General features: G+C 40.0%; 1 protein-coding gene across 4 annotated transcripts in view; it reads right to left on the reverse strand.

Annotated features, from left to right (window-relative positions):
• Positions 1 to 672: 672 nt before the first annotated feature.
• The window catches only part of LRRC9 (leucine rich repeat containing 9), a 69,471-nt gene continuing 57,506 nt past the window's right edge, over positions 673 to 12,637 (reverse strand). For 2 of the 4 annotated variants that reach the window (XR_015698349.1, XM_087727660.1), the window contains exons 31-32: positions 7,508 to 7,691; positions 5,591 to 5,684 (exon numbers count right to left, since the gene is read on the reverse strand). Coding sequence is in view for 2 of the 4 variants with exons in the window: in XM_087727660.1 (XP_087583786.1) it covers positions 5,680 to 5,684; positions 7,508 to 7,691 (189 nt within the window). In the remaining 2 variants the exon portion in view is untranslated. Of the gene's footprint in view, positions 2,371 to 5,534; positions 5,685 to 7,507; positions 7,692 to 12,637 lie in introns of those variants that run through there. The other 2 variants (XM_087727652.1, XR_015698348.1) reach the window with 2 other exon arrangements.

A 12,637-nucleotide genomic window follows, 5' to 3' on the forward strand; every position in this document is an offset into this window, starting at 1 on the left:
CATTGCCAGTAAACCATTATTTTTGACCAGGTGTACAAGGAAATACAGATACTGGATTATGCTGTTCGTTGTCAACCATGTCTAAATCTGTCATTGAAAGTCTGATCTACCATTTTTAATAAAAACGTTGAAATCATTCAGAATTGGACTATATTTTATTAAATTATATATTAAATAGAATATTTGATATTCTATTTAATCTTTCTTTTAACTTTTGTAATATGTGTTTTTATGTTGTATGCCACCCTGAGTCCTTTGGGAGAAGGGCGGCATATAAGTCCAATAAACCTAAACCAATAAACCTAGGCAGGTTAATTCTATTTCATTCACTTAAAAACAATAGAAGACTTACCCTGATTTTGCCTTATGAATCTGCTTATCACAAACATTCATTCTGACTAGTTGGTCAGTGATATAACTTGCTATTAGTGAGAGGTAATTTTAATTTATTCAACTTATGGGCTGACCATTTGCCCTCCAATATCCTTCTAGAATCTGAGGTACTGAATGCAGAACTTACGTAAAGGTGTATGTACTTGCTACGCTTCAGTAAAAAAGGCTGGTGGCATCAAGCGGTCATATTCCTGGTCAGGGTTAATGAAACCTTTACATAACACTACTCTATGTTCTTGGGAGCTGTCAGATTTTAAAAACGGGTCAGCAACAGTTCGCTTCCTTTTCATTTTTAACAAGTGTTGTATTTTATTGTAATTATTTTAAGAATAATATGGGTATACATTTGTAATGAAGTATGTTCATGACTTTTAAGTTTAATTTCAAGGCATTAAATAAACTACATTTTAAGAATAAGCATGTCACTACATAGACGTTTGTAAACATACCTAGTTCTGAGGGGGCTTTGGATAGAATGAACTCCCTGACCCCGGGGAAGGTGGTGGCAGGGGGAGACACAGTATCAACCACCCAGAGGTTCCTAAGAGCAATCATTTTAATTTCCCAGAAGATCCCAAGATCTGGCATACAATCCCAGTCATGTGGCATATTAAACTGGAGGCTCACAGGGAGAATCTGCTTGCCCTGAGGGCCTTCAGGCAGATGTCAGCATTGATGAGCTTTACTCACACCACCCTTGAACACTAGTAAATAAATAACCAACACGATGTACTCAATTTGAGACCCCCCCATTTAATATATAACCTACAAGAATTGACAAGAGCAATAAGTCACGAGAAGAAGGGCAAATTAGTTCTTTCTCTGCCTACAGTTGCCAAATGTTTCCTTATATTGGAGTCCCTGATATAGGGATATAGGGATCTGTTCCATCAATTCTTTTGCCTAAGATCAATTGTAAAGATGGTCACAGCTGTAACTTCTCCTTGACACCCCCCCCCCAACCATTGGAAAACAGTTTATATTCAAACCTTTCTCTACCTCATACCTTTTCTTCTTACTCAGATGCAACAGGAACATGTTAAACCAGGATAAAATGAAACTTGGGCATTTTTTTAGTTCAGCCTATTGTGTGAACTCAATGATTTGTGAAAATTCCAAACTTTTTGTCAAACAGAGTTAGGGGTTTATGTTGTGTAAACCCACTCATAGAATCATTTCTGGTATGGCAATGTACCCTTTGCCAGGTTGTTTTACTATGCTTTTCTGACAGGCTCCATCCTGTGGTAGACATGTAAGCTCTTTCTTCATGTTCTCTAAAAAAAATTAACATATTTTTCTTTTTGTGAAATGCCGGACATGATTCATTTGAGGCATTGTGTCCAGAGATGTTACTGTTCTTTAGTAATCATTTCATACGAGCCTTCTGTTTAGAAATCATGCTTTAATCCACAGATGAGATTCCAACATATGGTTCATGGACATTTTCCAACTCTTCTTAATTGCACATATTATAGAAATTGATGGGGATATTATATTTTTCTTTACAATTACTATTTCTCAAAAGCCAAAAATATATTTTTTAAAAATCATTCAATCAGCCTTCTGTAACATATAACTTCATAATTTTGGATCTCTTGTTTTCCTGCTTAACACATAACAGAATGTGTTTCTACCCTAAGCTACATAATACAGGGGATCCTGGCATATGGTGACATGAGAAAGAAAGCACTCTGCTAATATAATGAAATATAATGAAATAATGAGCATATTTCTATTAGCAACAGCATATTACATCTGGAAAATGATGGTTTGTAGTGGTCTTTTTTCTTTCCATTAATAAATAAAACTGATTTACAATATAGTTGGATGGAAATTCAAATGCACACAAGTATCAGGTGTTACGTTTTTATGTATACCAACATTCCTCAGTCTGGCATTCAAAATTGTCTCCAGTAGTTTCCAGAGGAACAAGTTCACTGTCCTTTCACTGCAGCAAAATGAAAATGTATTGTGGCACTGTAAAGACAAAATTTGTGGTGACATAAGCTTTTGTAGAATAGATTTCATCAGCTGCTCCAAATATTACCTTGAATTATAGACACAGACAGCAAATAGTAAGATTAGACAAAATATAAAAAACATTTGAATCTGATTGATGGGGATTCTATCCTATAACAGCTTATCTCCTAATAAATGTTTTTAGAATACTGACAAGACTTTACTGTTATATTCTGAGCAATCTTAGCAACTTAAAATGTTACTGTCCCAGAGTAAGCCTATTCAAAACTATTCTAAAACTGTTTTTATTTTTAAAAAGCAAACTTATGAGGAAATCCATATATTTTTCCAACTCGGATTTAGGGCAGTTAAGTTGACAAAGATCACTGGCTGTTTTTTTATGTCCATATTGGCTACACCAAGCTGTGAATAAAGATAGAATCCCTCATCTCCCAGCTGTTCAGCTCGTGTATAAACTGGAAAAGCTTCAATTTTTGCAGTTAACTCTTGGGAAGCAGCTGTTTGGCAATTGTTTTGCATTTAAAAAATGAGGAAATCTACTGCCATGTTTGATTCAAGATGATATATTATGTTCTGAATAAAAACTAAAATAACTTTATGTAATCAACCTGAAGGAACTGATAATTCATTTGTTTTGGTCCAAGTCAGCAAAATAGGTGAAAAAGTAGGAAAGCTGATAAAAGTAATCTTTTTATACCGATGTCAGGACTATGGTTCATTTGTTCCTATAATAATTTAAACTTTTTTTCAGATTTGAAAGAAAGTAGTATGAAAACATGAATTAAGAACAGTTTTTATGTAAAAAGAATTTCGAAGGGGCAGTTGTTAAACTAAAGAAAGCAGCTTCTTTCTCCAAAAGTAAATCAGCCACTGGCACTAGATGGAAAATTGAGCAGTTGGTGAGGTCACTGGGCCTAGCCAAAGCCTCCGATGAGTGATTTTATAAAGTATTAAGAAACCAAAATTCTATGCAATGGTCAGTTCCATGTCAATGGAGATTCTCAATCATCCAGATGATGGTTCTCCCCAAAGGTGCTTTTTTCAAAAGGCACCTGGACTTTCTTTGTTTTTCATTGAAGATGAAGGTGGCGCAGTGGTTAAATGCAGCACTGCAGGCTACTGCTAGATCAGCAGTTCAGCGGTTCAAATCCCACCGGCTCAGGGTTGACTCAGCCTTCCATCCTTCCGAGGTGGGTAAAATGAGGACCCAGATTGTTGGGGGCAATATGCTGACTCTCTGTAAACCGCTTAGAGAGGGCTGAAAGCCCTATGAAGCGGTATATAAGTCTACTGCTATTGCTATTGCTATTGCTTCTCATCCACGAAGCTTCTTGGATGAGAAGCGAAATGTCCTCAAGGAGAAATGAAGGAAGTCCAGTTGCCTCTTGAAAAAGCACATTTGGGACAATTGTCAGTTTCCCACCTCCTTAATCAAGGGTTACCAATTCCGTTCGAAATTAGCTTCCTCCCCAATAAATGTTCTATGCATATATGTCTGTATATGTATGTACTTTTCATAATCTACTCTTCATTAAAAAAAGCAGAGGAAAAAAATTTGTTGACTTAATTACTGATTAGAATTAATCGCTTATAAAAAGGATTCAGGTTTGTGCTCCCACTCTATAAATTAACCTTTTTTCTCTTACATTACACACCAACTACCCCTGCAGAAACTCACAAACCTTTCTGTTCTTCCTTTTAGCAGCAGCAGGAAAGAAGAAAATTAGGTGGAGATGGGATGAGCAGAAGGGGAAACTATTAGGAGGGAAAGAAAAATGGGAGATCCTTGCTGACAGGAAATAAGCAGAGAAGAAAGTAACTGGACAGAGGGAAAAAGAAAGTATGTAAGGATATTACAAAAAGAATTAAATTTGCCAGGCAATCTGTTCTTCCAAGCAATAATTACTTACAAGTAATCCTCACTTAGCAACCACAATTGGGCCTGGAATTTGGGTTGTAAATCATTGTTACATGGGCCACCACATGACCTGACTAAGTTTTGCTACTATTTTTGGGATGGCTGTAAAGCAAGTCACCACAGTTGTTAAGCGAATCAAGTGGTTGTTAAGTAAATCCAGTCTACCAAATGGGTTTTTTTTGTCAGAAATGGGGGGGGGGGACTGCCAGAAACTGGCAAAAAAGTCACAAATCATGGTCCTATGACCATGGGACAATGCAACCTATTGTAAATGTAAATTGGTTGCCGACTGGCGACACCTCGGAGTAGGGCCTTCTCTGTTGCCGCTCTGGCCCTATGGAATGAGCTACCCCAGAGATCCGGACCCTACCTGCTCTCATGGCCTTCCGAAAAGCTATTAAAACCTGGCTATTCTGGCAGGCCTGAGGCTGTTGACCTCTGGATTGAGGTCCAGCCCCGCTTAGATTGGGTGCATGTTGTGTCTTTTTTAAATTTGTCGTGTTTTATCTGTTTTTAATCTTTTTTAATTTCTGTTTCTGTAAGCTACCCGGAGTCCTCCAGGATTGGGCGGCCTATAAATTTAATAAACAGTTAAACAGGTGCTCAAAATGGAATCATGTGACCACAGGGATGTGTGTGCAGCAGTCATAACTTCAAGGGTGATCATAAGTAACTTTTTGAGTCTGTCATAACTTTGAACTGTTTTTAAAATGATTGGTCTTTAAGTGAAGACTTGGTCTTGATCTGGGGATCAAGGCATCTATAATGTCTATCAAGCTATCATCTGTCCTTCTTGCCAATTTCTTTTAGTTTTAACAACTTCTATTCCCATCAGGAGAATCCATATTGGGATCATCTCTGAGTGACATTCTTGCTTTCCCCTAACAATATCTCCTTCCAGAAACAAAAATAAATAAAAAACAAAATGGAAATTCCAGTCCAAATGTAACCCGAGGATTACCTGTAGTAGCTAAAATATTAGACCAAAAGAAGATATATTGAGTGTCAATGTCCTGCTTTCTCAGAAAACTTCCTGAGTAATGTGAAGTCAATCAGGATCTCTTTAGTGTAATCTTCCCATTAGACTGTTATAAGTATAAATGGAAGAATCGTGATCACTATGTTGAATTATTTGGAGGCATACAGACATAAAGCAGATAAGGTAATTAACAACCTGGCAAACCACTCTGAGTTGTTGGAGGAGAGCTGCTGAAAATCATTAACATGGATGAAATAAACTTACATTATTCAGCAAGGATGATCTATGAGGTCCCATGGCTTGGAAAGTTACCCGATGTACTTTTGGCTTGTCTCATGGCTAATTCAGCATGAATGCTCCGAGAACTACACAATCCCAGGGCTGTGTTCTTTGGTTTCCTACCTGAAAATTAAACTGCAAAATTGGTATTTATCCAAATTTTGGTATTTTTTATTATTTAAGGTAAAGAGGAGAAAAGTGAATTAAATGGGAAAAAACTGAAGTGAATTATAAACAGCTTACTCCAAAAGAAAATAGCTACAGATCTGCATGATTATTTTCCCACCTTTATTCTCTAACTAGAACAGCCCTTTTCTTACGATTGCTATAATTTGGATGACCACTAGTGGCAGCAAAGAACTTATGTATCTTTGTTGCCATTTCATAATCATCCACCTTCCTAGAACCAGATATGGCAGTTCCAATTGCCATACCTAGTCTTTTTTTTTGCGGGGGGTGGATGGGTGAATCAGGGTTGACTCCTAGTGACTGCCTAAACTAGTCTCTGTAATTTTCTTGGCAAGATTTCAAAAGTGGTACAACACAGCCTATTTTCTAAGGCTGAGAGAGTGACTAGAACAAGGTATCCAGCTGGCTTTGTGTCCAAGGCAGGACTAGAACTCAGAATTCCCTACTTTTCTGCCTGGTGCCTTAACCACTATACCAAACTGACTCGCTCCATTCCATTGGTCTTTTTAAGTCATCTATTCAGAGATGGAACTTGTACTTTTAAAGCTGTGTTATCGTAAATTAATATTAATGCAACATATTTTTGCATTATCATTTTTACATATCATTTTATTTAGAAAGCTGCTGGACTGAAAAATGACCCCGGGCAGCTTTCATAATTAAAGGAGGGGAAAAAAAACCCAGTAAGAACAAAAAACACATAGTCAATGTGTTAAATGAAGGTAATTATTACTATGTCTGTATGTTCTAAAATGTGACATTTCGAGGCAGGCAAGCAACTGAATTAAGATCATGGACAACAGAGGATTGGAGGAATGTGTGCTCTTGTCTCACCCATAGAAGACTCACATGTAAAAATATTAAAAATACAAGTATATATTCAAGAGCGAGATATAAAGGGGAAAGAAAAAAATACAGTTAGGATAGATTAGTGAAGGTAAGGGAATAAGAAATGATACTAAATTATATTCAGGTTTGTGGAAATACCATCCCAAGAAAGCATAAACTTAGATTTGAAAGAGACACCTATAATAGTAGAAAAAGAAAGGGAGAGAGGAGGAAAGAATGAGAGGAAGAGGAGGGAAAGAAGAAAGAGGTAACGAGAGGAGGGCGGAAGGGAGAGAAAGAGAAGGAGAGAGGGTAGGACGGGGAAGAGGAAGAGTAGGAGTAGGGGAGAGGTAAGGAAAGAAGGAAGGGGAAGGAGAGGAGGAAGGAAGAAAGTAGAGGAGGGAGGGAGAAAAGAAAGGAAAAATAAGGTGGTGTTACAACAGGCGTAAGGGATGGTAAATAAAGCAACCCAAACTGTATATTATAACCTATTAAATGGAATAACGAATGTATAAGAATGACAAATGTAAAGAAGAATAACAATTATCTGAATGTATACTCACAATGATATGTAAAAGAATAGAAAATTTAAAAAAATGCAAAAAAAGAAGACTCACATGTACAAGATTGTAATGTACAATACTGTCCTTGCAACTATAGACCTTGGACAGGAAAACATTTGCTTAACTTTTCTGTCCTGATGATTAGGAGTTATGAAATTAGGGCCATTAGGTTCCCATTCCAGTCGCTATCTTATGTCAGGCAGCTTCTACTTTAATCTTCAACCAATCAAATTTACCATCTCATGATTCCATTGCACAGTCCAAAGCTACCCAAAACCACCAGAGTGAATTGGCCAAATCCATGAGAAATCATTGACAGGAGGCAAAATTTTTGACACACAGCACAAAATGAAGCGTTAACAGTCCCCTTATACTTACTTTTGTTAGCCTCGCTTCCATTCACTTCATCAATAGTGTAGGGAAAACCAAACTCAGTCATATACGCGTGGCTGATTGCTCCCGAAAGACTCATATTGGCTATCTTCAAGGGACATGCTTTGGGGAAAGCAGATAAGAGCCCAGGAAATCCACACTCTATTGGAGAACTGGCTGAAGGAAGAACCTACATGAGGAGATAAGAAGCAATAAAGTATCACCTAGTCTTGAACATGCTATAAAAATAATTAAAATGTTGTAGGCTCATGCTGAACATTCTGCTTTACAAGAAAGATCCCAACAATGGAAAAAGATTTGAATAGATGTTGGGGAATACAAGGCAGGAAATCCTAGGGATCTGATTTACTGGCCAGTTTAGGGGAGGGGTAGGCAGTTTTTGTCAGTGCATTGGATTACTTTGATTGTTATGCAAAGTGGCCCTTTCAAGAAGGCAGCAAGAGATGGAATATTCAACTGATAGAAAATGGAGTCTTGGGGTTTCCCTAGATTGCAATTCCCTTGTAAGGGTTGCCCTTGAGCTGTACTGCAAGCTGGTAAAGCGGCTTATATTCTTTGGTTTGGGTAGGATTGCAGGGGACTTTGGGGGAGATAACATAAGGTAGTCTCCATTTTGTTAGGCTTATTTTCTCCACTACACTCAACTGAGAGTCAGTTTGGTCTAGTCCAGGGGTGTCAAACTCATGTCATCACGGCAGTGTCACGTAACGTATTGAGACCTTTCCCCCTTCACTAAACTGGGCATGGGTGTGGCCAATGTGTAATGCATCTGGCCCATGGGCCGGGAGTTTGACAGCCCTGGTCTAGTTGTTAAAGCTTCAAGCTGGAAACTGAGAAATTGGGAGTTCTAGTACCAATTTAGGCATGAAGCCAGATAAGTGATCTTGGGCAAGTCATTCTCTCTCAAGAGGCAGCAACAGTAAAGCACTTCTGAAATCTCTAATCATCTTGTCAGGGACTTCTTTCAAAGTGAAGTCCAAGAACACAACTCTAATGATTTTTATTTCTCAACCAGAACTATGTTTTTTTCAGGATTAGATACAGAAGAGCCTTCTTAGTGATTATTCTTTAAAGTTATCTCTCACGCCCCTATGGATTTTCTTTTGCAACCTTTTTTTAAAGTACACTCCATTTGTTCTAATAAGCTTTTAAGTATTATTAACATCAGATGTTATTGTTTTGTGTGCCATTGTATATTTCTGACTATTTGGGTGTTTTTTCACATTCTGAAAAAAATTAAGACAATGATTTCAAATATCTTCAAGCAGCTGATATTCCTTTAAAACTGATTTTCATTCATAATGGTGAAAACAAACTCTTATTATTTTAAACATATGTTCAAAAATCTGATCAGGCTCCCAGTTTCTATATTTTTGGATTAACATTTTCTTTCTTTTAGGATTTCACTGCAAGGTCTGAGGACTGGAAGTTTGCCTCAGTGCTTATTGTAAAAAAAAAAATGCACTTCTCACTTTTCTGATATTCTGCCCTAGAATACTCTCAATGCAAGTTTGTCCTCTTTCCAACAAATTCCCATACTTTTATTTTTTCTCAGGTGGAGCATATTTTATAATTAACTAGATCAGTTTAAAAGCCAACTCCATAACAGGTTATTAGACAACTTGAAAAAATATTGATGCAAAAATGAATGAACTCCCTCTACTTCACTTCAGTTCCAATCCAGGAACCAATTCCTAATTTATTGAAAATTGTAAAGTTGCTGGGGTCTTGCCTTTGGCAGCAGTCCCATGCAGATGAAAGCCCTGATTAGAACAATAGTTTTTCTGCTGGGAAGAGAGACCTATAAAGAAAAACAGGAAACTGGACTTTTAAGCCATCTAATTCAGCCTTGGTTAATCTGACTGGCATTAGCTCTCTTGATATTTCAGGCAAATGATGCCTACCTGGAGATGGTTGGGGCAGAACCTGGAACCTTCTGCATTGAAAACATCCAGTTTATCACTGAGTTGTGGCAGTTTCCTTATAAACATGAGCAGGTACTAAAACAGCTTAATTCTGTGTTCTGACCCCAGTAGCTTTTGACAGTAGTTCTTCTTCACTTGACAGCAGTTTCTCTTCAGTTTCAGCCGGCTACTTCATGCTCTACCTTGAACAACTGGATAAGAGAATTTTCCCCTTCTCTCACTGAAACCCTTTAAAAGGTTTTTTAAAATCTGAAAATTCTGTTAGAAACAAGCTATGCCTACATCTCATAAAAAGCCGAACTGGAAAACTGATAAAATGGATGAAAAAAGGCCACAACAGCATGCAAGAACAATTTGGTTCAAGATGGGGGACTGAGGAACCTGCTGGGACTCTAACAGAGGATATCCTGGTGACACCAGCCTGTACGTAGAGCAGACTGAAAATGGCCTTTAAAATAATACTCCCGCTTTTGCCACTCTACTGTTATTTCTTCAAGAAGTAGAATTTCCATTTTACAAAAGGAACCTGTTAGATCAGGTAAAGGAGGCATACAAAGGCTTCTGTAACAACAGTTCTTTATTGCAAGTCAAATAAACATCTGGCTGGGGAATGGTCGGGCAGCATCCCCTTTTAAAGGGATCTGTCAGACCTCTTAGCCAATGAGATTCAACCTGTGTTCCCACTGGAACAGAGGACCTTGGTGGAACCCTCTTGCAGTCTGTCAGAGGGGGAGAATATCTAACACCCATCCCCTCTAGGATGGAGCAATCTAATTGGTGACGTAGTCACGCAGGTAGGCGAGCTTTTGCATAGTTCTGCCTGACCTGCGCAGTTCAGTCCTGGTGTTTCCTTCGTGCAAGTCGGACGGACCTGTTGCTCCTGCAGATCCACCTGGTGGAACCTCCTGGAACTTTTCACAGGCTGCGGCTGGAGTTTCTGGTGTTGAATCGCTAAGAACTCGCTGTGGGCCTGCATCAAAGTCAGATAAGTCATCCGACATTCTCGGGTTTTCCTCAGGACTGTTATTTTGTGTGTAGCTTCTTTCGGTTTGTGCAGGAATTATGTTTGACTGTCTAAGCGTTGAGTTAGACAGGCAGCTACGGAGTTGGTCAATATGCCTTCTCCAGTTTTTACCGTCCTCAAGTTTTACTGTGTACGACTGAGGACTGGTAATACCAATTATAGTTGCGGGAATCCATAACGTTCTCCCAGTGTAATTGTGTGCATATACTGAATCTCCTATGTTGAAGGACCTGACCCTGCTAGTGGAGTCAGGGGGTGTTGAGGTGGAATAATTTGGGTGTAGCCGGTTTAGGTGAAACCTAAGGCGGCGGCCCATGAGGAGTTCAGCTAGGCTTCTGTGGTAGCACTGGGTGTGATGTGTTGTATGAGTAAGTAATGATCAATTTGTGTCTGCCAATCGCCTAGGCCCATCCTATTGAGGGCTTCCTTTGCGGATCTTACCATCCATTCTGCCTGGCCATTGGAGGCCGAATGGAATGGGGCGACCAGAGCATGTCTGATTCCCTGAGCTGCTAAGAATGTTTCGAATGTCATGGCAGTGAATTGGGGCCCGTTGTAGGAGACTAATACATCGGGGAAACCATGCGTAGTGAATAGTTTCTATAGTACCTTGATGACAGATTCTGCTGTAGTGGAACTCCTCAGGACTACTTCTAACCATTTAGAAAATGCGTCCATGACTATGAAGAAGGTTTGGCCATGGACTGGTCCAGCGAAATCAATGTGTATTCTGGACCATGGTGCTTGCGGGCGCTCCCATTCCTTGGCGGACACTTCTGGGGCAGCTGGTCTGGACTCCTGACAGGTTGTGCATGTGGCTACCCATTCTTGTACGTCCCTGTCCATGTTAGGCACCAAACATAACTCCTTACTAGAAACTTCATTTTAACCACCCCCAGGTGCCCTACGTGCAGTGCTTCTAGGACTGCTATACACAATTTTCCGGGAATGACTACCCTGTCCCCCCACAACAAACAACTGTTAATAACCAACAATTCATCCCGCTTGGAAAAATACATTTTGAATTCAGCCCCAACAGGCCCCTTGGGCCACCCCCTCCACACCCAGTTCAAAATTTGCTTTATCATGGGGTCCTTTGTGGAGTGGCGTGCAATGTCACTGGAAGAAACGGGTCCGGTTTCCAGGCAGTCAATGAGGAGGACCACTGTCTCAGGGGTGGGGTCAGTGAGAACTTCGGGCACTGGGCTCAAGGCATCCGCATGTCCTAACGTGGTGCCTGGTCGGTGGATGAGGCGGTAGGAATAGGCTGCCAAGAATATTGTCCATCTGGTCATTTGTGGAGATAGTGAGACTGCGGTGGGGTGGTCACCATCCAGCGACCCTAGCAACAGCTTGTGGTCTGTAATCAGTTCAAAATTCCGGCCATAGAGATACTCGTGGAATCTTTTTACTCCGGCTACTGCAGCCAAAGCCTCATGGTCCAGTTGGCTGTAGTTCCACTCAGCGGCGGATAATGTCCTGGAGTAAAATGCAATGGGGGCTTCAGCACCATTTGGCATGCGGTGAGACTAAGGACTGCGCCAACACCGAAAGAAGAAGCGTCACAGGTTAACACCAAAGGCAGGGTCTGGCTGTATTGAACTAGGAACGAGTCTGCTGATAAGAGTCTTTTTACGGCGGCGAATGCAGAGGCCTCAGTTTTGCCCCAGGACCACTTCGTGTTCTTGGCTAAGAGCTGATGTAATGGTTCAGCAACTGTTGCTTTCTGTTTGAGAAAGACGCTGTAGAGGTTAAGGAGCCCGAGGAACGCCTGTAGTTTGGTCTGATTGCGAGGTGTGGGGGCTTCCTTAATGGCTTTAATTTTTTGTGAGGTCGGGTGAATTCCAGACCCATCGATCATGTACCCTAGAAATTCGACTTTTGGTACATTGATTTTACATTTTTCTTTTTTAAGGCGGAGGCCCTTGTCTCTGATTCTAGCCAAAACTGTCCGTACACTTTTTAAAAGTTGCGCTTCATTTGCGGCTGATACCAAAATGTCATCTAAATAGGGGACAACTCCTGGAATCCCTACAAAAATCATTCCATTACGCTTTGGAACAGTCCGGGGGCGATACTAACCCCAAATTGCCGGCGGTTGCATTTGATTGTACCCCTGTGCGTCACAATGGTTTGGGCCTCTGCAGTAGTGCCATCTACTGGCAA

The sequence above is a fragment of the Thamnophis sirtalis genome, unplaced genomic scaffold (assembly GCF_051295495.1).
Source record: "Thamnophis sirtalis isolate CommonGarterSnake01/CBP01778 unplaced genomic scaffold, rThaSir2_p1.2 scaffold_1, whole genome shotgun sequence".
NCBI lineage: Eukaryota > Metazoa > Chordata > Lepidosauria > Squamata > Natricidae > Thamnophis > Thamnophis sirtalis.